The 25065-nt window shown below is 53.2% G+C and overlaps 4 protein-coding genes and 1 pseudogene across 5 annotated transcripts in view; 4 read left to right on the forward strand and 1 right to left on the reverse strand.

The window, feature by feature from the left end:
• Positions 1-1315: 1315 nt before the first annotated feature.
• IL27 (interleukin 27) lies at positions 1316-4408 on the forward strand. The gene is made up of 4 exons (XM_014542969.1): positions 1316-1721; positions 1806-1904; positions 2731-2889; positions 3874-4408. The coding sequence occupies exons 1-4, from the start codon at positions 1440-1442 to the stop codon at positions 4123-4125; spliced, it is 792 nt and encodes a 263-aa protein (XP_014398455.1). The 5' UTR covers positions 1316-1439; the 3' UTR covers positions 4126-4408.
• Positions 4409-4503: 95 nt separating this feature from the next.
• Positions 4504-10468, reverse strand: APOBR (apolipoprotein B receptor). Of its 2 annotated transcripts, XM_005870318.2 has the most exons (5): positions 10078-10097; positions 8635-9402; positions 5610-8306; positions 5260-5525; positions 4504-5167 (listed from the first exon to the last, which is right to left on the reverse strand). In XM_005870318.2, exons 2-5 carry the CDS (start codon positions 8689-8691, stop codon positions 5098-5100), a joined length of 3090 nt encoding a protein of 1029 aa, XP_005870380.1. In that variant the 5' UTR covers positions 8692-9402; positions 10078-10097; the 3' UTR covers positions 4504-5097. The 2 variants fall into 2 exon arrangements, with proteins under 2 accessions (XP_005870380.1, XP_005870379.1); XM_005870317.2 differs by lacking the exon at positions 8635-9402 and having other exon boundaries at positions 10078-10468.
• Positions 10469-10579: 111 nt separating this feature from the next.
• CLN3 (ceroid-lipofuscinosis, neuronal 3) lies at positions 10580-21773 on the forward strand. Its single transcript, XM_014542968.1, has 16 exons — positions 10580-10660; positions 10836-10963; positions 11116-11203; positions 12802-12898; positions 14540-14611; positions 14967-15046; positions 15164-15249; positions 15957-16029; positions 16117-16260; positions 17211-17332; positions 18005-18051; positions 18141-18209; positions 18302-18357; positions 18476-18569; positions 21159-21299; positions 21407-21773. Exons 2-16 carry the CDS (start codon positions 10918-10920, stop codon positions 21524-21526), a joined length of 1335 nt encoding a protein of 444 aa, XP_014398454.1. The 5' UTR covers positions 10580-10660; positions 10836-10917; the 3' UTR covers positions 21527-21773.
• Positions 14889-25065, forward strand: part of LOC102239093 (eukaryotic translation initiation factor 3 subunit C) — a 43485-nt gene continuing 33308 nt past the window's right edge. Inside the window, exon 1 of the mRNA XM_005870320.2 lies at positions 14889-14893. The gene's annotated coding sequence lies outside the window, so the exon portion shown is untranslated. The remainder of the gene's footprint in view (positions 14894-25065) is intronic.
• Positions 21845-24119, forward strand: LOC102260329 (annotated as a pseudogene).

Here is a 25065-nt window from a genome sequence, read left to right on the forward strand (position 1 = left end):
AATGAGCTTGGCTGAGCACTAGGGCTGGTTAGAGGAAGAACAGCAGGAATAGTTGGCTCATGTCAGGGGCTGTGGCCAAGGCGTCAGCAGCCTAACTACAGGGGTCTGTAGTTCGAAGCCTGGGGGGAGGTCCATTCTGCAGTTGGAGACTGAAGGACTCGGAGGCTGGGACCAGAGCAGATAGCAGGGTCAGAGTAGGGACCAAGGACTAAAGGATGGGACAGAACCTTCAATGGCCAGGACCAAGGACCCAGGACTGTCTGCCAAGGGAAGGGTCTGGGGGCTCCAGAGCTCAGGCAGGAAGTGGAGGGTCAGTAGGAAATGACACAGCTCAATGGGTGGGCCATATCCACCAGTCTGGGCACCCCTCTCCCTCAACACAGACCTGGGAAGAACCCCACTCTGCCCAAAGTCTCCAGGAGCCCAGAGTGGCCCCCAAGTCAGGGAGCCTGGAAATTTGAGAGCCAGGCACTGGAAGTCCTCTCTGGAAGTCCATAGGGGAGGGGGACCTACCCAGAAACTCCCGGTGGTCTTTACGGAGAGGACATTTCGAGGAGCAGAGCCCAGGGCGAGGGATCAAGAACAGACAGGGAAGAGGCAGGAAGAGGGGGCGAGCAGGAACAGACTTAGGGACTGTTTTGGTTTGTGTTTCGAGGAGAATTGTGTAACCCAGTGATTGCTAGGTTTCCTCTCCCTGAGGGAGAAACCGCTGAACGCTGCTCTCTTCCCAGAGCTCCCGCCCCACTGCGCCTCTTCCTTTTGCTCAGGAAACACAGGACAGGAAGCACTTTCAGAAATCAGCTAGTCCGACTCCCCCATCTTACAGACGGGAGCCTGAGGCACAGAAATAAGAGGTGACTTGCTTGAGGGAAGAATCCAAATGAGAAACAGGCTCTACCTCCCGTTCCAGGCCTCCTCCCCCTCCCAGCACCCCTGTTCCTCCCTCACTGCAGAGTGACCCACTCGCCTTGATAGTGGCTCGATCAGTCTGCCCTCTGACTCCCTGGGGTAGAGCCTCCAGCACTGCCAGCCACTCTGGGGCCCGAGGCCAAGCCCGAGGAATCCTTGGCAGAACAGTGTGTGCCTGCTCCAGGGGAGGTGGTGCCTGCTCTCAGATCCCCGGGGGAAGCTCACAGGGTCTGCATTTGGACAGATCCGGAGTCCAGTTCTGATCTCCTCACCCTCTGTACCTTGGCAAGTCAACCTCACTGAGCCTCACTCTCCTCATCTGCAAAATGGGAAGAATAATAGCACCCAGGCTGCCACACAGAGTTGTGCAGTTAGTTCACTGGAAAAGACACTTAGCCAAGGGGGTTAGTGGGGGCTGTGCAAGGCTGTGTCTGCCTGGGGGAAAGGGCACTTGCCTTTCAGTCACACAGATGTGCCATATGGTGTCTTCAGCAGCTTCCATCCGTTAGTGGTTTTGAGGGGTCAGTGGGATGATACACAGGCCCGTAGCACAGGCTCAGAAAAGGCACCTTCTCTTGAGTTTTCCCTTCTCGCAAGTTCTCCTCAAGCTCTCCCCTCATTTTGCCCACCCTCTCCTCATCTCTCCAGGGCTTGGCCTTTTGCTGCTCTCCTTGCTCCTGGCTCGAGCTGGTGTCTGGGGATTTCCAAGGCCCCCAGGGAGACTCCCCCTGAGCCTAGAGGAGGAGTTCAAGGTCAGCCTGCATCTTGCCAGGAAGCTACTATCCGAGGTTCAGGCCCAGGCCCACCGCTTTGTGAGTTTCCCTAATGCAACTGGCTCTGGGGATGGGCAGACCCTCACTCCCATCTGGCCCCCACTAACAGACCTTGCCCTACAGGCTGAAGCTCACCTGCCAGGAGTGAACCTGGACCTCCTGCCCCTGGGACAGCAGCTCCCCAATGTTTCCCTGAGCTTCCAGGCCTGGTGCAGCCTCTCTGTGAGTGGGGAGAGGTTTTGGGGGTGGGGAGGGCTGCAAGTGAGCTGGCAATAAAGCTGGGCTGGGTGAATAGAGATGAAATCAGGGATTGAACTGAAGATAGATTTGGGGATAAATTGAAAGACAGAGTCTGGATGAGGTTAAGTATGTCATCGAATATAAAGATGAAGCTGAATAAAGAAATGGAGTTAAAAAGAAGGTAAAAGTGAAGCTGGGCATGGAAAAGGGTGGGGTGGGAATGGAATGGGATTAGGGATAGAAATTAGTATGGAGGAAGGATGAGAATGGGGAGAGGCTGGAAATAGGAAGAAGGTTGGGGATGAGAAGGGGTGTGGATTACTGGTGAGGATGGGAATGGAATGGGGTTGGGATGGGGTTGGAGATGGGATAGAGAGAATGAGTCTGGACATATGGTTAAGGAATCTAATTGGGAATAGGAATGGGAGTAAGGATAGGAAAGAGGTTGGAGACAGACTGAAAACAAGTGAGGAGATGGAGATAGGATGGGATGGTGAAGAAAGGAATAAAATGGGTTTGTGGGTAGAGAGTGATAAGACAATGGAGATGGGTTTGGTGTTAGATATGAGGTTGTACATGCAACTGAAAGTGAGGCTGAGAAAGGAGATAGGATAGAGGTCAAAGACAGCGGAGACTAGATTGGTGATGAGTGAAGGGGAGAACTGGAGGAGATGAAGTTGAGGATGAGAACAGGTATTCGGGTGGAGTTTGGGATGGGAATGGGGCCCAGAGAGACATGAGGTTGGGTTTGAAGTGGGTCATCCTTGCCCTGGGGACCTTTTCTGACCCCTTCCCTCTGCTTCCACAGGGATCAGAGCGACTGTTCTTCCTCTCCATGACACTGCACCCCTTCCAAGCCCTATTGGGAGGGCTGGGGACCCAGGGGAGCTGGACCAGCTCAGAGAAGATACAGCTGCGGGCCATGAGGCTGGATCTCCGAGATTTGCAGCGGCATCTTCACTTCCAGGTAGAGTACCCAGCCACCCTCCTTGACCCCCAGAGACCAAAACTAGGAGTCATTGGCTCCCTTTTAAAAATACCCCTATGCCCACGGGTGGGGTAAGTCTGAAGGGAGATCCTCCAGATCCTCCGAGTGTGTACGTGTGAAGGATGTGTGTGTGTGTGTGTGTGTGTGTGTGTGTGTGTGTGTGTGTGTGTCTGCAGCAGGTCCTGGCTCTACCTGAATCTCTTGGGGTCTTGGTCTTAAATGAGAGAACAGCTCTGAAGCACCCAGCACAGCATCCAGCACCTGCAGGACCAGTAATAGTCGGTTCCCTTTTCCCTGTCATCCTCTGACATCATCAGGTCCTGCTGAACACGTCACAGGGAAATAAAAATGTTACCTTTATTAAAAGGAGAATCGAAAATGCAAGCAGCAGAAAGACAAGCTGTATCACCTTTCTGCCCATTTCCGATCCTAACATGACCCTTAAGAGAGGAATTTCCAGAACCCCGGTGCCTAGAGCAGTGATGGCAAACCTTTGGAGCTCGGCGTGTCAGCATTTTGAAAAACCCTAACTTAACTCTGGTGCCGTGTCACATATAGAAATTTTTTGATATTTGCAACCACAGTAAAACAAAGAGTTACATTTTTGATATTTATTTTATATATTTAAATGCCGTTTAACAAAGAAAAATCAACCAAAAAAATGAGTTCGCGTGTCAGCTCTGACACGCGTGTCATGGGTTCGCCATCACTGGCCTAGAGCAATCCTGGATGAGTGAGCCAGCTCCCTCCGTGAGCACCAGCTTGCTCTGTGACTTCCATTTTCTTGAAACAAAAAACACCAGGCATGGTACATGAGGTGATGACGTAATGGAAGAGCTGAAGTAGGGAAATCACGGCTTTATGGTTTCTGGCGTCATGTGGCACCACTAGGCACGTAAAGGAACAAGGATTCGCTCAGCATCTCAGCTGGACCATTTTCTGACCGTGAGCCTCTCCTCACAGGTGCTGGCTGCAGGATTCAACCTCCCCGAGGAGGAGAACGAGGAGGGGAAGGGGCTGCCCCCAGGGGCCCTGGACGGCCCCTCACAGACGTCAGCCCAGATGTCCTGGCCCCAGCTCCTCTATGCCTACCAGTTGCTGCACTCCTTGGAGCTGGTCTTGTCGCGGGCCGTGCGGGACTTGCTGCTGCTCTCCCAGGCTAAGAACCCAGGCCAGGCCTTGGGGTGCCCAACACTGGCTGGCTCCCAGCCCTGATGGAGTGGTTTCTCAGCCCCTTCCCTCACCGGTTAGGATTTCACGAGTCTGGGCCAACAGGACAGCCACCAGCTCCCTGCCTTAGACAAGGCAGGACTCCACTGCCCTCCCTCCCCAGACCCTCCCCAATAACTTAAGGCCCCTCCAGTCCTGGCTGGGTATTTATTTCATGGATATTTATTTATTGTTCAGGGAAATGATGGGATATTTATTGTTTTGGGACCTGCTGGCTGTCCTCGGCTAGGCCGCCATTCTGGGTGCCTAATAAAGCACTCTCACCCTCTCTCTGCCTCGGCTTCTTTTCAGAGAAGGGGTATCTGATACCCAAAGGGGGCGAAGAATGGGCTCTGCAGCCTCTGGCCACCCTGGATCCCTCTCTGCTCCTACACGTTGGGGTTCCTGGCCCACCTTTCTCCACTCTGGCTTGCTCAGCTGGTGGTGGCCACAGTCACTAGCAGAGTTCTGAGGCTGAGCTCCCATTTTGGAACCTTAAGGTGGCTGGTCCACTTGCATCAAACCTTTGATTGTAAATGGAGCTCCATAGGCCCTCCTCACCCCTTTCCTCCGGCTGCCTTCACCCCAGAGGTTTGCCTTCCTCCCACAGCTCTCCGCGGCTTGGGGAGGGCCTTGGGGACTGGGGGCAAGCAGAGAGGGGAGGCTGTGGGAGACTGTCCCTGTCCCCTCCAGGCCTCCAGACAGCTGCCCAGACCGGTTGGGGAGGTTGTCCGGACAGGCTGTGAGCAGTGGTCCCGTGGGGCAGGCGGTCCACCAGCTGCATTGGAGAGTCAGATTCCTTAAGTTCATGATTCTCAGAGACGGCTGGTTCTGTCTGCTCCGTGGATGGAACAGTAAGAAACTGAGGCCCAGCAGGCGGATAGGGTGCACCCAAGTGGCCAAAGGAGGCAGGCTGAGCAGGGTTCAGCCGAGCCCTCCGCCTCTCACTCAGGGCCTGGCTCCCGGGTCTCGGTGCCGTCACTGGGGCTTTGGCCGACCCAGCCTGGCCTGCAGTTCCTGCATCATGCCGGGGTGTGCAAAGCCGAACCTGGAGATGGAAGACAGGCCGGGAGCTGGTCTCCAGTGTCCAGAGCCTCCTGCCCAGCCCAGCCCAGCCCAGCCACTTCACCCAGCGCTTACCCATGTCCCAGGGGCTTTCTCCTAGCTGGCACTGGGGTCCCTTCAGGCCTAGGGAGGCTTGGCTCTGGGGGTTCCTCTGGGCAGAGAAGTGTCTGCTCAGGGGCTGGCAGTTCTTCCTCTGGTGGGGGGCTGGCAGGCTCCTGCTGCTGCTCAGGGGCGGGGACACGCCGGAAAGAGGGCCTGGAGCGACGCTGTGAGGAGCTGCGGGAGAGGAGCACACGGCTCCGCGGGACAGAGACGTCCAGGCGAGACACAGGGAGGAGGGCCTGCAGGGAGGGAGCACTGAGTGGTACGGGGCTGGCTTCTGGATTCTGGTCTGTTTGGCCCTGGACCCTTCCCAGAGCCCTTACCTCACTCCAGCTGCCCTGAGCATCCCCTCGGGCAGCCTCCTCACGTGGCCCGGGCTCCTGGGTTGCTGGCTGGTCCTCCTGGCCCTGGGCGTCCTCCAGGTCTTCTGCCTCAAGCTCCCTGGCCTTGGCCCTCTGGTGTCCGCTCACCTCCACGTCCTCCATTTCACAGGGCATGTGTGCCTCTGCCTCACGACCCTGGTCCCCACGCTGCCCCTCGCTGCCTCGCCCCTGCTGCCCTGCCTCCCGTGCCCCAGCCTCTTTTTCTAACAACATCTGCCCTTCTGGGAACCCCTCGGCCTCCACTACGACCATGGTCCCCTCTGCCCTCACCGCCTGGGAGCCTGAGGTAAAGCCACCCATCCCACAGCTTCCGTCTGCCACTGCCGATTCCCCAGCCTCCCCCCCTGGCTCACCCTCCCCAGCCTCAAAAGCCTCCACTTGGCCACCTCTGCCAGGAACCTCCTCTTCTGCGGAGCCCTCCAGGCCAAATGCCTGCCCGCCTCTGCTCTCTCCCTCTGCAGCCTCCATCACCTCTGCACCTCTGCCAGCTTCCTCTTTCCCTTCTGAGTCCCAGCCTCTTCCAAATGCCCCATCCCACGCTTCCCCCGTCTCTCTTTCAGGCCCTTCCCCAGTCCCAGCAGCCCTCTCATCTGAAGCTGCCTTATGCTCCACGATCCCGGCAGCCAAGGAACTGGCCCGTGTGCCCTCACTGTCCTGGGAGCTCGGTGCTGCCTCCTCCAGCCTCCCGCCTCCCCTGGGTGTTCTCTCTGCCTCCCAGGGCACTGCGGCCCCCACCTCCTCATCCTCGGTTTCTTTGGCATCTGACTCACCCAGGGACCAGCCTGTCCCTAACTCTGCCCCGTGCCTTCCACCCAGCTCCTGGCTCTCTGCTCGATGCCTTGCTTCCTTCCACTCTCCGCCTGCCTCCAGGACCTGTGGCAGTGCAGGCTCTTGGCCTCCCACAGCCTCCCGCTCCTCCTCTTCCATACCTACTTTTTCCCCCTGGGTACTCCCTCTCTCCACATCCCTTTTCCTCCGGGTTTCCCAGACTTCAGCCTCAGGCCTTACATACCCCGTGTGCCGGGGACTGCCCTCCAGGCTCCTTTCTGTCTCCCCTTTGCTCTGGGCTGGAATGCTCCAGAGCTCTTCCTCCACCTGCTGTCCTTCCCCGGGTTGTTCCACTGGGGTCTGGAGGCCGCCTATCTGCTCAACGTCCCACACTTCAGTGACCTTGTGCTCTGGGCCACCACCCTCTACCCCAAATTCTTCTCGACCCATCTGAGCTCCCTCCTCACTCCTCTTCTCCCCGAACTCCTTTTCCGGTGTGGCCTTTGGGGTTGCCGCAAAGTCAGCATCGCCTTCAGCCTTGTTTGCCACTTGGTCCTGGGAGAGCTCAGCCTCTGTGGCCCAGCAACTCTCTTTCTCCTCCTTGGCCCCCTGTGCCTGCGCCACTTCCTCCGGACTGGCTTGAGCGGCCCTGATCTCTGCGTCTTGCCTTGCCTTGGCCTCTTTCCCATCCTGATCTGCCCGACCCTCAAAGCCCTCCCCTGCCTCCCACTCTGACCCCGGGCCTTCCGCGCCCTCCTTCCCTGCTGTCTGGACCTCAGCCACTTCTCCCATTCCTTCAGTTCCCAGGACTTGAGTCTGTTTCAGGCACAGGCTCACCTCAGCCTCTCTATTTCCACCCACCTCCTCCTCCTGGGCTCCCCTGGAGGCCTCTCCTAGGGCCCAGACTCTCCCTGTACCCTCTAGGCTCCTATCTCCTGGCACTGCCCCATTTTCTGTCTCCCTGACTCCTGGGAAGTCAGCCGCCTCTGTGCCTGAGGTTGTCCCAGCCTCCTCCCCACCTGAGACTGTCCAGGCCTCCTCCCCACCTGAGGTTGTCCTGACCTCCTCTCTGCCCAAGGTTGTCCCATCCTCAGATGCTGCCCCTGGGTCCTGAGTCCCCGGTGCCTTTGTGCTTTGGCCATCCCTCTCCACGGCCACCACCTCTCCTTCCCTCCCGGCCTCTTTGGCCCCAGCTCCCTGGGTCTCCTCTGCAACTGCCTCCTTGACCGCCTGTTCTGACTCCCTGCCATCCCCTGCCACCCTTTGGCCATGGGCACCAGACTTTCCCTCAGGCTCCCTGCGCCAGGTCCACTCTGACTCCACCCCTCTGGCCCCCCCTGGCTCTCTTGCCCTGACCTCTTCCTCCTCCTCCTTCTCCTCCTCCTCCTCCTGTTCCCAGGTTCTCGGTGTCTCTTCTCTGTTCACTTCCTGCTCATTGCACTCCTGACTCTCCTGGGCTGGGCTGCTCCCGTCTCGGCCAGCCTCAGACCCTGCGTCAGACTTCTTTCTGGCCTCCAAGGGGGCACTTGGCTCCTGGCGCCTGGAGGCCTTGACTGCCTCCCACACCCCAGTGTCCTGCCTATCTCCTTGAGATCCATGGGAGCTGCCTTCTCCCCAACTCCAGGTCTGTTCTATAGCTGAGCTTCCCTCCTGGTGTCTTCTAGCCTCTCCAGGTCCTCTCAGTCCTCCATGCCCCTTGCTTTGGCTGCCTCCCACAACCTCCAGGGCCTCCTGGGCTTCCTCCTCTACACTTCTTCCTGGCCTTCCTGTGGCCACCTCCCCCAGTTCCTGAGCTGCACACGCCTCTCCCCTCTCTACCGTGGGGACCTCATCTCCCAAAAGGTAGGAGACAAAGGTACTTAAGGAATCCTAGAAGAATGGGGAGAGGGGGAGACAAAGGCATTAAGGGAAGGCCCAGCTCTCTCCTGCGGGCCCTGGGCCAGAGGAACTCAGAATAGGAGGAGGGGTTCTGGGTTCTGGAAGGAGGACAACAGGATCTGCAGAAGGAATAGGAAAGGGCCTAGATTGGGGTATGTGGATAGGTTTGTGGAGGGGGGAGGATTGAAATCCAGAAAGATTGGTTTAGAGGCTGCCTTATCCTAGGGAAGGAATCTCAAGTCTGAGAGACTCAAAGGGAGGGAAGGTGAGGTCCCGGGGAGCAGGGTGAAAGTCCCCGGCATCTCTTTGCCCCTCTCACCAGTGTCCCCCTCAAGGCCTGGTGCAGCCCTGGGAGATGCAGCCGGAGGAAATCCATCCTGTCTGTGTCTGTGTGTCCAGAAAGCTGACAATGACCGTCCCCACCCACCAAGACAAGCCAGTCTTACCCAGGACCCAAGCACTTCCTCTTCCCCTGTTTCCCCCTGACGTATCCTTACCCCAGGCCCTACCCACCTTCCGCAATGCCCACAGCAGCTTCCAGCCCAGGCTGGGAAATGGGTGTGCACCCCACAAGGAACTCAGGTGCATATTTTGAGCTAAAGGGCAAAGGCGGAAGCCAGAAAGGGAAAAAATGGGAGCAGGAGACCTCAGAATTGGGGATGGGGGAGGGTGCATGTGGCAACTGCAGCTCAAGTGACTCAGGTCTTGTATTCACACCTCAGCCATTTCCGCCTCCCCACAAGCCACAGCCACTTTGAGAGGAAGCTGGGGTTTGTGGTTCCTGTTTCGCCTGGGGACAAGGAGTGGGAGTAGGTAGGGGGCTGGTAAGAGCTATGGCTTCTCATTTCAGGGTCATTAATGCTTCCCCAAGGGGAAGAAGGGGCTGGATTGGCGGCTTCAATGCTGTTCCTAATCTGCCGAGTCATTCTTGTGAAACAAAATTTAGCTAGGTTTTGAATTGTGGTTATTTGTGTCTGCCTCCCACCCTCCTGTGAGTTCCTTGAGGGCAGAGGCCATGTATGACACACTGATGAGTTTCTAGAGCCCTGCAGGGGTGTAGAACCCCACTTTTCATTGGTTGAGTGACCTGGGAAGACCAAAGGGAAAGGAGCACATTTCTAACAGCAGCCAGGCAGCCTGCTTGTGAGAAAGAGCGGACACAGGGGGGCACAGGGATTGGAAGCCCGTAGGAGATATCAGCGGGGGAAGGAGGTAATGGAGAAATCACAGAATGCCGCTTTACCACCTAGAGCAGTGGTTCTCAACCTTCCTGATGCCGCAACCCTTTAATACAGTTCCCCGTGTTGTGGTGACAATTTCATTGTTACAAATTGAACATAATTAAGGCACAGTGCTTAATCACAAAAACAATATGTAATTATATATGTGTTTTCCGATGGTCTTAGGCGACCCCTATGAAAGGGTCGTTCGACCCCCAAGGGGGTCGCGACCCACAGGTTGAGAACCGCTGACCTAGAGGAAGGTGTGAGAATCCCTCCTTATTTGGGACTATGTGAAGTGGCATTGATCTCCACCTCTTCCTCTAATCCGCTTCTGGAGCTCTACTTCCTAAATTCCTACTTAGATAAAGGGGATGAGATCACAGAATCAGAACCTTGGGCCTTAGAATTGGCTGGTCTCCGCCCCCTGGGTGCAGGCAGGAATCCCCAGCAGCCTGCTCAGCCAGCTGCTTTCCTAAGGTCACCTTCACATCTAACTTTGTATGATCATCAGTAACTTTCCTTTTTTGTTGCTTCCTCACCTGTAAAAGCGGGGGTTGGACTCCTGTGATAGTCTTTGGTTCTAGAATGATTTGGTAAAGGGACCTCTTAACGCCTTGGAAACTGCCCATAAATACTCCATGACGTCCTCTTAGGCGGGTGTTACCTTTACATTCCGTTTCTAAAGCAATGTCAGGACAACAGAAAGGAATAAGAACGGCCTGCAGCTGTCCGTCTTTGTTCCCGGCCAGAAACGGTCGTGGCTGAAATGAGTGGCCGGGCGGCCATATTTGTTTCTGGCAGGTGAGGGCCGCGGGCGCTGAAGCCGCGCGCAGCCATGATGAGTGTTGGCACAAGACCCGTCGCGGCCGCGGGCGCCGTTCATCTAACGTCAGGGCTCTTCGTGCTGATTCCGCCCACTGCAGTTTTAAACCAGCGGTTCCAGGGTTCTCCTGGCCTCTCTTGGCCCCACACCCCGCAGCTGGCGAGGCCTACAGCGAAGATAGAGAGGAAACCCGGAAGTGGGGAGGACCTCCGAGCACGTGATGGGGGAACCCGCTGGCGCCGTCACGTGACCCGCCGACCTGCTGCTCCGCGGTGCGGAATGTTCAGCTGCTCTTAAAGGTACAGGCTGCAGGGACCCCCTGCTTTAGAGGGGCGGGGGCGGAGTCCGACGGGTGGGGCGTGGTGGGGCGTGGGAGGCCGCGAGATGGATCCCCGGCTTCGCGTAGTGGATTTCGGGGGGCGCAGCAGAGAAGCGCAGCTGGGACCAGCAGTGGGGCGTTGACCCTTTTCACAGGGCACAGACCCTCCCCGTCCCATCGGAGCCGACTCCGAACGTGCGCTGACTTTGGACCCCTGGGGACCCTGAACTTGATGCCATGGGAGGCAGCGCGGGCTCGCGGCGACGCCTTTCAGACTCCGAGGGTTAGTACTGCGGCCCCCGCTCTGGAGCGACTGCCTCTGGCCCGGGATCCCCCTGACAGCTCCGGAGCGGAGCCGGCGCCACCCGGGAGGACACCCGTGGGGTCACCATACCCCTGAGAGGGTGGGGGTCATGCCTTCTCTCGCCCTCGCAGGAGAGGTGACGGCCCAGGAACCTCGGGAACCTCGGCCCCCGCCGCCGGACCGGCAGGGCGCCCATTGGAAGAACGCGATGGGCTTCTGGTGAGTGGCCCGAAGAGCTCATCACAAGTAAAAGGGGCTGGAAGAGGGGGGCCACCCGAGGAAAGAGGGGAGTAGAGAGTTGGAAAAGGAGCTGAATCCACAAATATTTACTGAACCACTTGGTTTGCCTGAGGCAATGTGTAAATTTCCCAAATTTAACTCATTTACTTACCACCTTAACATTTTGGCCAGATCCTCATACCACCTGTGGGATTACTTACTTGTTTTTATTCCAATCAATTAAGCCTTTAAATTCATAAATATACGTTTTGGGGGTTTTCTTTTCATCCTTATCTGGGGATATTTTTCCCATTGATTCCTAGAGTGGAAGGGAGGGAGAAAGGAGAGAGAGAAAAAAGCATCGAGGTGAGAGAGACACAGGGATTGGTTGCCTCCTGCACTCACTCCTACTGGGGCTGGGGCACCTGCCACCCTTCCCTCTGTGGGCCGACATCTAACCACTGAGCACCCGGCCAGGGCAATATATGTAGTTTTTTAACTTTAAATCACTACTCTATGGATAGCCAACATTTTCCTAATGCACACTTAAATAAGTGCATCGCTACTTTTTAAAATATATTTTTTATTGGTTTTTGGAGAGAGAGGAAGGGAGAGGGGGAGAGAGAGAGAGAAACATCATTGACCGGCTGCCTCCTGCATGCCCCCTACTGGGGATTGAGCCCGCAACCCGGGCATGAGCCCTGACCAGGAATCAAACCTGTGACCTCTTGTTTCATGGGTCAACGCTCAACCACTAAGCCACAAGGGCTGGGCACTTTTTATAAGAGTATCCATCTACCTCCTAAAATTACTTTAAGTGCTGAAAAGTCCTCCTAGCACCACCTGAACTTCGAGGACTTGGGTGGCAGATTGGGTTGGAAGTGACTTCCCATGTAACTCTAGTCACATAGCCTCTCTGAGTCTCAGTTTCTCAGCAGTGAAATGGGAAGAGCAATAGTCCCCCTTCATGGGCTTGTGAAAAGGACGCATGAACTCTCTGGCGCTGGGCCCAGTTCCATTCCCATCACTGAGTGCTGCTCTAGGGGATGAACGTATGCAAACAAGATCCTTCATGGATCATAAAGGACTTTGGTATTATCTTGTTTTGACCCTTCCGGGACTGCTCCAGGTGGAAGAGAAATTTGTATCGCCGCTTGACACATGAGTAGACCGAGACCACTCAATAGGAAGCAGCAGACTTGGGGCCTGAACATAGTCCTTGGTTTCAAGCCCCAGGAGCTTTCTACTGACCCACAGCGCATCCGAGACAGAGGCTCAGTGGAGGAGAAATGCCCCAGGAACTGGGGGGAGCTCAGAGGAACAGTCATCAAGGATGACTCTCTCCTCTTCCTGGGAGAAGTCTGGGAGACTAGATGTGAACCCAAGTCTGTGATCCCAAAGCCCATATTTCCAACCCTAACACTGAATGGAGATGAGGTCTGGGTGATAGAGAAAAAAGTGGGAACTTGATTGAAGGAAAGGGGAGGATTGGTGCTAGGATTTCGGTTAGATTGTGGGCCTGAAAGGAGGTTAAGATCTGTTCTAATATGACCATTATATCTCAGTAAAACGGGGGTAATCTGTCCTGCTCATTCCAGGCTCTTGGGCCTTTGCAACAACTTCTCTTACGTGGTGATGCTCAGTGCTGCTCATGACATCCTCAGCCACAAGAGGGCATCTGGAAACCAAAGCCATGTAAGTGACCCTCTCCACCTTCACCACTGTGGGAAGAGACGAGGGACTCACCTGGGGCAGAAGCGCCCTTGAAACACTCATAGAAGGGTAGCCAAGGGGTGGGGCAAGGGGCTAAAGTTCCCAGTCACCCCAATCTCAGAGCAGGAAGGGTCTTTAAGAGTCAGTTGGTGCCAGGTGTACACACTCAGGTGTTGGCAGGATAGGACCAGGGTCTCTGGCAGATTCTTAACCCTCACACTGTTAACATTTGGGCTGGCTAATTCTTTGTTGTGGGCCTGTCCTGTGCATTGTTGGGTCTTTAGCAGCATCCCTGGCCTCTTTGCTAGATGCCAATAGCACCCTCTGCCCTCCAGTTGTGACAATCAGGAATGTCTCCAGACATTGCCAGATGTTCCTGTGGGAGCTAATCACCTCTGGTTAAGAACCTCTTGTCTGTGAGGATCTCGAGGGCACATGCCCAAGGAGAGCAGCTGCCACCTTGCAGGTCCAACAAGGAATTTGGTTCAAGATCAGGAAACCCACATTTTTTTAAAAATATATTTTATTGATTTTTTACAGAAAGGAAGGGAGAGGGAGAGAGAGTTAGAAAGATCGATCAGCTGCCTCCTGCAAACCTCCTACTGGGGATGTGCCCGCAACCAAGATGCATGCCCTTGACCAGAATCGAACCTGGGACCCTTCAGTCCGCAGGCCGATGCTCTATCCACTCAGTGACCAGAATACCTGGGCCCCTTCAGTCCGCAGGCCGATGCTCTATCCACTCAGCCAAACCGGTTAGGGCGAAACCCACATTTTTTAATAAAAGTTCCTGAATGTGTTACCCAATTAAGTCTATTTTCAGGGCCATCTTTGGCCAGTGGGCCAGTCTATGGAAACCTCCTCCTTCCCATTGTGCACACAGAGAAACTGAGGTCCAGGAGGCCAGTGCTGACTGACACAAGACCATCCTTCAAGTCAGAGCAGAGCTGAGACTAGCAGCCAAACCAGTTAGGGCGAAACCCACATTCTTTAATGAAAGCTCCTGAATGTGAAGTCTATTTCCAGGGCCATCTTTGGCCAGTGGCCATTCTATGGAAACCTCCTCTTTCCCATTGTGCACACAGAGAAACTGAGGTTCAGGAGGCCAGTGCTGATGCAAGACCATCCTTCAAGTCAGAGCAGAGCTGAGACTAGAGCCAGGCCCTGTTTGTCTACCCCAGTGGTCGGCAAACCTCGGCTCGCGAGCCACATGCGGCTCTTTGGCCCCTTGACTGTGGCTCTTCCACAAAATACCACGCGCAGGCGCGTACGTACAGTGCGATTGAAACTTCGTGGCCCATGCGCAGAAGTCGGTTTTTGGAAAGGAGATAGACGAAACAAGTACACAAGACGAGTGTGGATGGGAGAATTGGAAAGGGTCAACCTCAGCAAACATACCTTAATCAGATTGAGGACGTTTTTAGCAAAGGCCAGCTTAGGAGTACCCTAATTAAGTTAATAACAATGTACCTTCCTATATAGTTTAAGTTTAAAAAATTTGGCTCTCAAAAGAAATTTCAGTCGTTGTACTGTTGATATTTGGCTCTGTTGACTAATGAGTTTGCCGACCACTGGTTTACCCTCTTGCCTCCCTGGGTGAAACACTTCCTTCTTTCCCATCAGGTAGACCCAGACCCAGTCCCCACCCCCCACAATAACTCATCTCGCTTTGACTGCAACTCTGTCTCCACAGCTGTGAGTACCCATCTGGTCCTCCCCTGACCCCCAGCCCCACCCCCTCAGCATCCAGCTGGGACTGTCCTAATTATAATCATTAGGACTGCCATTCCCTGGGCCCCTTCTGTGTGTAGCTAATATTGGCTCATTGCATCCACATAGCAGTACTGTGAGCTAGGCACACAGTACCCTTTTCCAGACGAGGAAACCGGAGTCAGAGAATGTGAATGCCTTGACACACAGCTAAGGAGCAGCAGAGCTGGGACTTGAACCCAGATCTGAATTCAGAGCCTGTCGCAGGTCTCCTTGGCCACTTGGTTCAGAGGTTTGTCCCGGGGAAGGTCTAGGGTCTCACTCTGTCCTCCTGTCCCAGGCGGTGCTCCTGGCAGACATCCTCCCCACGCTCGTCATCAAATTGCTGGCTCCCCTTGGCCTTCATCTGCTGCCCTACAGGTGGGGGGCAGGGGGCAGGGGGCAGGAGGAGGGGCGGCTGAGATCTGTGAGGAGGCTGGGAGGGCAAAGGAGGTGAGAGCCGAAGTTGACCTTGCCCTTCCCTCCCCTCCCCCTCAGCCCCCGGGTTCTCTTCAGTGGGGTTTGTGCAGCTGGAAGCTTCATCCTCGTTGCATTTTCCCACTCGGTGGTGACCAGCCTGTGTGGTGAGCATGAGATTTTGTATTAGGTGGGGGGCCCAGAGGAAATGCAGCAGAGCATTTGTGGGAGTAGTCACCCCAACTCCGCAAAGGGAAGAGATCATTTTTGTAACCCTCAGAAGCTGCTAGGACTGCTCAAGGAGAAGACGGGAGATGAGGTCAATTTGGAGGGGTAGGTGGGGGGGGACATGAGAGGAAATGGATGGATTAGATCAGTGGTTCTCAACCTTCTGGCCCTTTAAATACAGTTCCTCATGTTGTGACCCAACCATAAAATTATTTTCGTTGCTACTTCATAACTGTAATGTTGCTACTGTTAGGAATCGTAATGTAAATATCTGATATGCAGGATGGTCTTAGGCGACCCCTGTGAAAGGGTCGTTCGACCGCCAAAGGGGTCGTTGAAAACCGCTGGATTAGATGGAGATGGAGCTGGGCAGAGGAACCAAGACTCCATCGCGGGTGGAGGAGGCATCCAGGATGAGTTTTTGCTCCTGGTTTGATGACAGTGGGTGTTAGTGCCATTCATTTCCCTGTGAGAGGGCATTCAGAGGAGAGTTTGGTTCTACTTCAGATCCGGAGCCCCGCCCATCCAGGGATCTGTTTTTAGCCCCTCTGAGCTGATGCAGAGGAGGCCATGGCCAGACACCGCCAGGGATTGGGGTATGGGGAAGGGCTAAGTATGGCCACTGTCGTGCTTGTCCTCCCCCCAGGTGTGGTCTTGGCCAGCATCTCATCAGGCCTGGGGGAGGTCACCTTCCTCTCACTCACCGCCTTCTACCCCAGGTGAGCAGCCAGGGAGCAGGGAGTGGGGAGAGGAGTTCCCACCGCTGGCGTGGGTCCTTCTTAGTGCTCCAGTGTCCTCCTTCTCAGGGCTGTGATCTCCTGGTGGTCCTCAGGTACTGGAGGAGCAGGGCTGCTGGGGGCATTGTCCTACCTGGGCCTCACCCAGGTGGGCCTCTCCCCCCAGCACACCCTGCTGTCCATGCTGGGCATCCCCGCCTTGCTGCTGGCCAGGTAAGCTTTGCGGGGCTGGGAGGAAGAGGGGTTTGAGGAGACAAAACTAGATCAGGATCTGAATCCTCAGATCCCTTCAGCCTTGTTATGAGGGATGCAGGTTCTAGACTCTGTCAGGCCTGGATTTGAGCCTGGAGCCGCCACATGTTAGCCGTGTGGGATGGGACAAGCTGCTTTACCTCTCTGACCCTCGGTGTTCCCATATCTCAAACGGTGGCCATTCTCCTTGCTTCCCTGCAAGGCGATGTGTGTGAAGCATCCAGTACAGTGTGGTTCCCAAGGTGACTTGAGGGTGGACTTAATTAATTTGATGTGTATTTGGAAAAAAATTTTAACCAATCAAACCTGTGATTTCACAGATTATTGCTTAGGACAAGGCCATGTAGAAAAAGGGAATCGAAGGGAAACATTAAGTAGAACATATTATACACAGGAGGAACGTGGATATGGCAAATAGCATGAAGACAAAACATGAGTGAAGTTTGGGAGGTTCTGGCCTAGCACAGAATGAACACACAATAAGCGGTAGCTAGAGCAGCCATTAGAGTAATATGTCAAGCAAACAGCTGGCTGGCGTAGTGTGAGCCAGGAGTCAATTGAAGGAAAGCATTAAGTAGAACATATTATACACAGGAGGAACGTGGATATGGCAAATAGCATGAAGACAAAACATGAGTGAAGTTTGGGAGGTTCTGGCCTAGCACAGAATGAACACACAATAAGCGGTAGCTAGAGCAGCCATTAGAGTAATATGTCAAGCAAACAGCTGGCTGGCGTAGTGTGAGCCAGGAGTCAGGCAAAGGCCCCGGTCGAAGCAACAAGGAGACAAGTTCCAGCTCCAGGGAAGAAAGCGTTTTTCTGTAGTTGGGGCTCTGGCACAGGATGGGGGTGGGGTGCCTCTCCCCCCTGACAGAGGCTCTTGTCCCTTCTCTCCTTCCACCTACTCCTAGCTATTTCTTTTTGCTCACATCGCCCGGGCCCCAGGACCCTGGAGGGGAAGAAGAGGCAGAGAGGGCAGCTCGGCAACCCCTGATGAGCAGCGAGGCCCCCGAGGCCCCCGAGTGGAAGCCAGGTCGGAGACACAGGAGGTCCTCATTTAGCCTTCCTCCCCACAGTGCACCGTGGGAAGGGGAAGGGGATGCGTGAGAGCCGACCACAGTCAGCTAGTCAGGAAATACTCATTGGGTACTTACTGTGTGCCAGACCCTCCAGTCACGGGGGTGCGTGGTGAGTAAGATGAGGAAATGAGGCCGACTCGCAAACAACTGAATCAGAAACATTGGTAAGTGCTGGAAGGACATAAAGCAGTGATGTGCTAGAAAATGACAACTAGGGGAAATGGAGAGTTCTGCTTAGAGAAGGTGGTCAGTGAAGGACTCTTTGAGGAGGTGTCATTGGGCTAAAATTTGATGGACAAGGCATCAGCCCCGTGGACATTCAGGAGAGCAGGTTCCAGGCAGAGGGAGCAGTAAGTGCTGTGGGGACGAGCCTGGATGTTCAAGAAACAGAAAGAAGGGGCCAGTGTGGCTGGGGTGGAGATGGACAGCCGTCAAACTGTACAAGAGCCAGGAAGAGGTCTTGTCTTTTTTTTAACCATGGCGAAATGCACATAACATGAAGTTGACCAGTTTAACCATTTTAAGTGTACAATTGCGCGTTGGCGGGTTGATTCTTTCCCAGCAGCACCCCTTGGCGGAGCCCGTACGCCAACCTCACCTGCTCTTCTCTCCCTGCTCCTCTGCAGACTCCAGCCCAAGCCTCTCCCTTCAGGAGAAGTGGACTGTGTTCAAGGTATGGACGGTGGCTGGGGCCCTTCCCCGCCTGTGGCCAGTGCCCGTCTCCCAGCCAACCACGTACGTTATGTCTTCTGGCTCTTCCAGGGCCTGCAGTGTTACATCCTCCCGTTGGTCCTGGTTTACTTTGCTGAGTACTTCATCAATCAGGGGCTTGTGAGTGAGGGCACCAGGCGGGGTGTGGGAATAGAGATCCAGGTGGGGACCCACGTGTCCCCATTCATCTCCCTGTCTGGTCTTTGCTGCAGTTTGAGCTCCTCTTCTTCCGGAACACATCCCTGAGTCACGCTCAGCAGTACCGCTGGTGAGAGCAGTGAGGAGGGTGGCAGGACGGGCAGTCTGCCGGGTGGGCCTGGGGTAGGAGGGGCTGCCATGTGAGTAGGCACCAGAGGGCTTCCTCCTCCTCCCTGCCCCTATCTCAGGTACCAGATGCTGTACCAGGCCGGCGTCTTTGCCTCCCGCTCCTCTCTTCGCTGCTTTCGCATCCAGTTCACATGGGCCCTGGCCCTGCTGCAGGTAAGAGGCCCCTGGCCCCCACTCCATTCCCACCTTCGCTCCCAGCTTCCCCAAGCACAGGAACAGAAGGCCAGCAGGGCTGCGTGTCAGTGTGTCCTCGGAGCCAGGCAAAGCTGATGTAAATCCCAGCTCCTGTACTCAGTAGCTGTGTGACGTAGGGCAGGTCTCCAAACCAATTTCTGGTTTCCTGATCTAGAAATCAGGCATAGCCACCATCTACTTCTCAGGGTAGTTGTAAGAAATAGAGATGAGAAGAGGAATGAAAGAACAGGACTTTATACTGTGTCTCAGTCAGTTAGAATCACTTACATCATGATTATTTCCACAGGCCTCATGCAGAGACACAGGCCTTCAAATAACGTTTCTAACAATAAGAAAATGCACCATTCTTTTACTCTGCATGGTTAATTAAAATATAACTAGAGGCCTGGTGCACAAAATTCATGCACTCAGGGGGTCCCTCAGCCCAGCCTGCCCCCTCTCGCAGTCCAGGAGCCCTTGGGGGATGTCCGCTGATGGCTTAGGCAGGGAGTGGGCCTAAGCCGGCAGTTGGACATCCTTAGGGCTTCCATGGAGGCAGGAGAGGCTCCCGCCACCACCTCTGCGCTCGCCAGCGTGAACCTGGCTTCTGGCTGAGCAGCGCACCTCCTGTGGGAGCGCACTGACCACCAGGGGGCAGCTCCTGCATTGAGCGCCTGCCCCTTGGTGGTCAGTGCGCATCATAGCGACCAGTCGTTCTGCCATTCGGTCAATTTGCATATTAGCTTTTTATTATATAGGATCAGTGACATTGTACTCAACAGATTGTATGTCTCAAGGCTGGTGAGCAAATTCAACTACCCCTGACAAAAGTAATCTACAGCTTTAAGAAAACAAACACCTTTCCCTACAACAGTCTAACAAAAGTACTTTTTTTTTAAATCCTCACCCAAGGACATGCTTAGAGAGAGGAAGGGAGAGAGAAACAAACATCAGTGTAAGAGAGAAACACTGATTGGTTGTCTTCTGTATGTGCTCTGACTGGGGTCGAACATGCCCCTGTAACCTTTTGGTGCACAGGACGTCACTCCAACCAAGTGAGCCACTCCAGCTGGGCTAAGAAAAGTGCTTTTACATAATCAGCATGTATTGTTTCTATAGCCCCATAGGTAACTATTAAAATAAACTTTCAATTACTATAGGAATGTCCTTTGCCCTTTTTAATGTACTTAAATCCGTAACAAGATCTAGAATAAGTATAGATTGCACTTTAACGTTATGGCAACAGCATGCCAATATCCTCTAACTTTCTCCTTTATTTATTGAAGCAGTACCGCCAGCCCAGGGCTCTGTAGAACCAAAGGCCCAAATTGTTGTGTTAATAAATCTTAACTCAGGGTTCTTCATCAGATGCTGCTGATGTGTAGTTTGTGACTTTAGCTATAATTTCAACCAAGGCTGCTTTGTAGAAATAGGGGCGTATAATCATTTAATTCCATTACAGAAAGCGTATAGCCCAGGGGTGGGCAAACTTTTTGACTCGAGGGCCACAATGGGTTCTTAAACTGGACCGGAGGGCCGGAACAAAAGCATGGATGGAGTGTTTGTGTGAACTAATATAAATTCAAAGTAAACATCATTACATAAAAGGGTACGGTCTTTTTTTTTTTTTAGTTTTATTCATTTCAAACGGGCCGGATCCGGCCCGTGGGCCGTAGTTTGCCCACGGCTGGTATAGCCTAAAGCTGCAGATGAAAGTGTTTGCAGTGTTTCACAGGTCACGTTAGTATTACCAGAGTGTGTCCTTTTAAATGCAGATTCCTGAGCCTCGCTCAGACGGAATGAATTAGGACCTCTGAGGGTGAGGCCTGTGGGTGACCCTCATGTGCATCAAGCCGTGAACTGCCCTGGTGACAACCCTGCACTCCGGATGGGACACTGGGATCCCCTGAGGGGCCGGGGCACTGAGGCGGGACCTACACCCTTGGGTGGGGTCAGAGAGGCTTCCTAACTGAGGTGGGAACGGCTAAGCTGGTGTGTGTCCACCTCAGCGCTGGGCCACATCATTCTTTGTGGTGGGCTGTCCGGCCCCTCTGGCCTCCACCCGTTAGATGCCAATAGCAGCCTCCATTCCCAGTTGTGACAACCAAGATCTCCAGACATTGCCACACGTCCTGTGGGCAGCAAAACCAAGCCCATTGAGAACCACTGGCCTAACTGTAGCCTCAGTGGGGGAAACTATTCAGGGAGCCCTTGGGAGGAGGAATGAGGTCACAGGAGTAAGTGACCCTGGTCCACGCTGAGCTCTGGACAGTGGCAAAGGGATCCCACGTGAGGGGAGGTGGAATGGCATTCCAGGGAGTAGGAGTGACATGAGCAAAGGGGCCAGAGAGGGGACCCATGAGGTCTGGGGTGTGGGATAGGGTAGAGAGAAGGCGTGACCCAGATCCCAGGGTCTGGTAGGCCAGCCGGATGTTGGGATTCAATCCCAGCCCGCCAGCCCTCTCCCTCATCAGTGTCTCCAAGAACTGGGGCCACTGGAGGGATGGCAGCCTGCCTTCCTCCTGCCGCGAGTCCAGGCTCAGCCCTGCCCTCCACCTGCACCCACAGTGCTTCAACCTGGTCTTCCTGCTGCTGGACGTGTGGCTGAGCTTCCTGCCGAGCATCTACCTCGTCTTCCTGATCGTTCTGTATGAGGGGCTCCTGGGGGGTGCCGCCTACGTGAACACCTTCCACAACATCGCCCTGGAGGTCCGCGCCGGTCCGGCGAGGGCTGTGGGTGGCCTTTCTGGGGAAAGCCAGGGCAGGGGTGTGGAGAACGGAAGCCTCACCCCTGCTCCCCGTCTCCCCTCCCCCAGACCAGTGACGAGCACCGGGAATTTGCCATGGCAACCGCCTGTGTGTCCGACACCTTGGGGATCTCCCTGTCAGGGCTCCTGGCCCTGCCCCTGCACGACTTCCTCTGCCGCCTCTCCTGACACTGGGCTTCTTGGGATACGGGACGCGCTGGCAGGTGGGCAGGCCAGACCCCGGGCCCACAGCCCAGGGCCCAGCCATGAGCTCTGCCCCTGGAATTCCCGGCACAGCTGGGCTGTAGAGAAGCACCAGGTTCCGCCCGCCCTTGGTCAAGGGGCAGCAGCTTTCTCTCACTCCACGCTGATCTCTGGGACTTTCTTCTTGGCATTAATTATGCCCTTGGAATAAATGCGTATATTTATCGATTGATTCTGGTGCCATTTTCCTTCTTGAAAAAAAGTTTATTATAAAAGTAATGCCAGCACACTTTGGAGTATATACAGGAGAGTGTAAAGACAACATATCAGCAGATTTCTGCCTAGTCTTTCAGGCTTATTAATTTGCTCACTCACTATGAGGCCGTCTATACACATTTTTCTCCAGCATGTAAGTTTCAAACACGCAGGGAAGTTGAAAGAATCTGTGCAGCGAGTACTCACATAGGTACTGCCTGGCTTCTACTATGACCACTTTGCTGTAGCTGCATCAGCTCTCCATCAGTCCGTCTTATTCTTGTAATGCTCTTCAAAGTAGGAGGCTGGGAGCTGGCTTTGGGCATTCTTCACGCCGGGTCTCTTACTTCTGCTTGGTCAGCTGTGAAGACCCTACACCCCAAGACTGAGGTGGCCCAAGCCCAGACAGTGTTGGCGGTTAACATCAACACAGCCTGGGGGTTGTAGGACATTCTGAGGACCAAGTTGGGGCCTAAAGGCACCATGAAGATGCTTGTTTCTGGTGCTGGAGACATCAAGCTTATTAAAGATGGCAAGTGCTGCTTCCTGAAATGCAAGTTCAGTGCCCAACAGCCTCCTTGGTAGCCAAAGTGGAGACGGCCCAGATGATGGTACCACTTCCGGTGTCCTAATCGCTGGAGAACTGCTAACACAGATGGGTCTCTAGTGTCTGAAGCTCTCATCCAGAATCATAACAAGGATTTGAAGCTGCAAAGGAAGAGGTACTTCCATTTTTAGAACAAGTCAAAGTAAGCAAAGAGATTCTCGTTCTCTTTCTCATTCTCTCTCTGTCTCTCTGTCTGTCTGTCTCTCTCTCTCTCTCTCTCTCTCTCTCTCTCACACACACACCACACACACAACACACACACACACACACACACACACACACCCCTTTCCTTCCCCCTTCCTTCCCTCAAGGCACGGACCTTTGCTTTCTTTCTCCTAAGCTCCAAGGGCCCTTTTGCCTCTGTAACTTGATTCCTGCATCCACGCAGCTGGCTCACTTCTTTCACAGCTCATTTCGTCTGACTCTGTGACCAAAAAAAAGTAAGTAAGCAAAGAGATGGACAGAGAAACACTCATGATGTGGCCAGGCATCTCTGTGTACTAAAGTTCATGCTGAACTTGCTGATGTCTTAGCAGGAGCTGTAGTTGACTCCATTTTGACCATTAAAAAACAAGAGGAACCTATTGACCTCTTAATGGTTGAGATCATGGAGCAGAAACATAAATTTGAAACTGATACAAGCTTCATCACAGGTCTTGTTTTGGATAGTGGGGCATGACATCCTGACATGAAAAAGAGTGGAAGATGCATACATCCTCAAATGCAATGTGTCATTAGAATATGAAAAAAAAAAAGTGAATTCTGGCTTTTTTTTTTACAAGAGTGCAGAAGAGAGAAACCAGTAAAAACTGAAGGAAAATTCATTGAAGATAGAGTTTAAAAAAATAGTAGAACTGAAAAGGAAACCCTGTGGTAACTCAGATAAAGGATTTGCTGTTATTAATCAAATGGGAATTGACCTATTTTCTTTAGATGCTCTTGTAAAAGAGGGCATAGCAGCTGCACAGAGCTAAGAGGAGAAATATGGAAAGGCTGATTCTTGCTTGTGGTGGGGCAGCTCTAAATTCTTTTGGTGGCCTAACTCGATGGGGACATGCAGGACCTGTCTATGAGTATCCCTTGGGAGAAGAGAAGTTAACCTTTACTGAGAAATGTGACCAAGTAGCACACAGTCACTCAGATCAAAGATGCGATAAGAGATGTCTTGAGGGCCGTTAAAATGCTATTGATGGCTGTGTCGCTCCAGGTGCTGATGCAGTGGAAGTGGCAATGGCAGAAGCCCTGATCAAACATGAGCCCAGGGTAAAGGGCAGGGCCCAGCTTGGCGTTCAAGAATTTGCTGCTGCTCATTTGCTCATTATTCCCAAGGTTCTTGCTCAGAATTCTGGTTTTGATTTTCAGGAAACACTCAGAACATCCAGAATCAGGTCCACTTGTGGGTGTGGACTTGAACACAGGTGAGCCAGTGGTAGCAGCAGAGTAGGCACTGGGATAACGACTGTGTAAAGGACACAGCTTCGTTACGCCTGCCCTGTGATTGCCACCACCGTTCTCCACGTCGATGAGATCATGCGAGCTGGAGCATCTTCTCTAAAAGGTTGAATTGAAGCTTTCCTTGCATCATCTGAATCCTGAAGACGACAGAGTGAGCCTAAAAATAGAGCTGTGGAATTTTTGCCCAAGCTTCAAATGATTTGCAAAGCAATTTCCTTTTCCCATATGAAGAAAGAGAAGACACTGGCATCTATTTAAATTCCGAAGTCTGAAATTACTGTACATTTTAAATTGCTTTCAGAGTATACACATAAAGCAGACCATTTTCACCCAAAACAGGATGTTTTGCTTTATATCAACTTCTGTGATATAAAAATACATGTTAGAGAAGCATGTTGTCTGCCTTATTAAATATTCCTTGAAAAAAAAGTTTAATGGTTTAATGTCTCCTAAAGATGTATTTTAATTTATCCAATAGTTCCCTATTAAGCATTTAAGTTTAAATATTTATGCTACTATAAATAACACTTAAGCAATTTAGGTTTTGAAAGCATCTCTGTTTCCTTAGTATGAATTGCTGTGTGTGAAACTATTGGATCTTTCCATTGGACTTTTCATGCTTTTGAAGTAGCTTTGCTAAAGTGCTCCCCACAAGAGTTAAGTGGTAGTGAGTAGAAAGATGGATGAACTAGAGGCAAGGGAGTTGAAAGAGCTGCAAGTATAAAGTGGCAAAAATAAATATAGAGAAGGCAGAGGTAGAAAATGGCTGAAGGCATGGAAACTAAGGGACAGATGAGAAGAAATCTTCAGGTAGACCACATGTTCACACCTCTGAACCCTGTTTATACTGAAACATCCATTCCCAAACCTCCAGGGTCATCTTTTTCTCGCTCAAATTATCCTCTCCTACATGTTTCCACCAAGTCGTTTTTATACAGTTGGTATATCTCTGCAGTCCTCAAAGGTGACATTACCTCAAAGGTAATCCTCAAAGGTAACACAAGCTTTGTATTTTGAGGACTTGGCAGTTGCCTACAGTGAATGTGCAATAAATGTGTTTAACTTGAAAAAAAGTAGGAGGCCGACTTGAATACACTTCCCTCTGCATGCTTCGGTGTCCACATTATTAACTAGAATCCAATATTTTTGTACAGTCCTTTCTTAAAAATATGTTTTTATTTATTTCAGAGAGGAAGGGAGAGGGAGA

The sequence above is a fragment of the Myotis brandtii genome, unplaced genomic scaffold (genome assembly GCF_000412655.1).
Source record: "Myotis brandtii unplaced genomic scaffold, ASM41265v1 scaffold317, whole genome shotgun sequence".
Taxonomy (NCBI): Eukaryota; Metazoa; Chordata; class Mammalia; order Chiroptera; family Vespertilionidae; genus Myotis; species Myotis brandtii.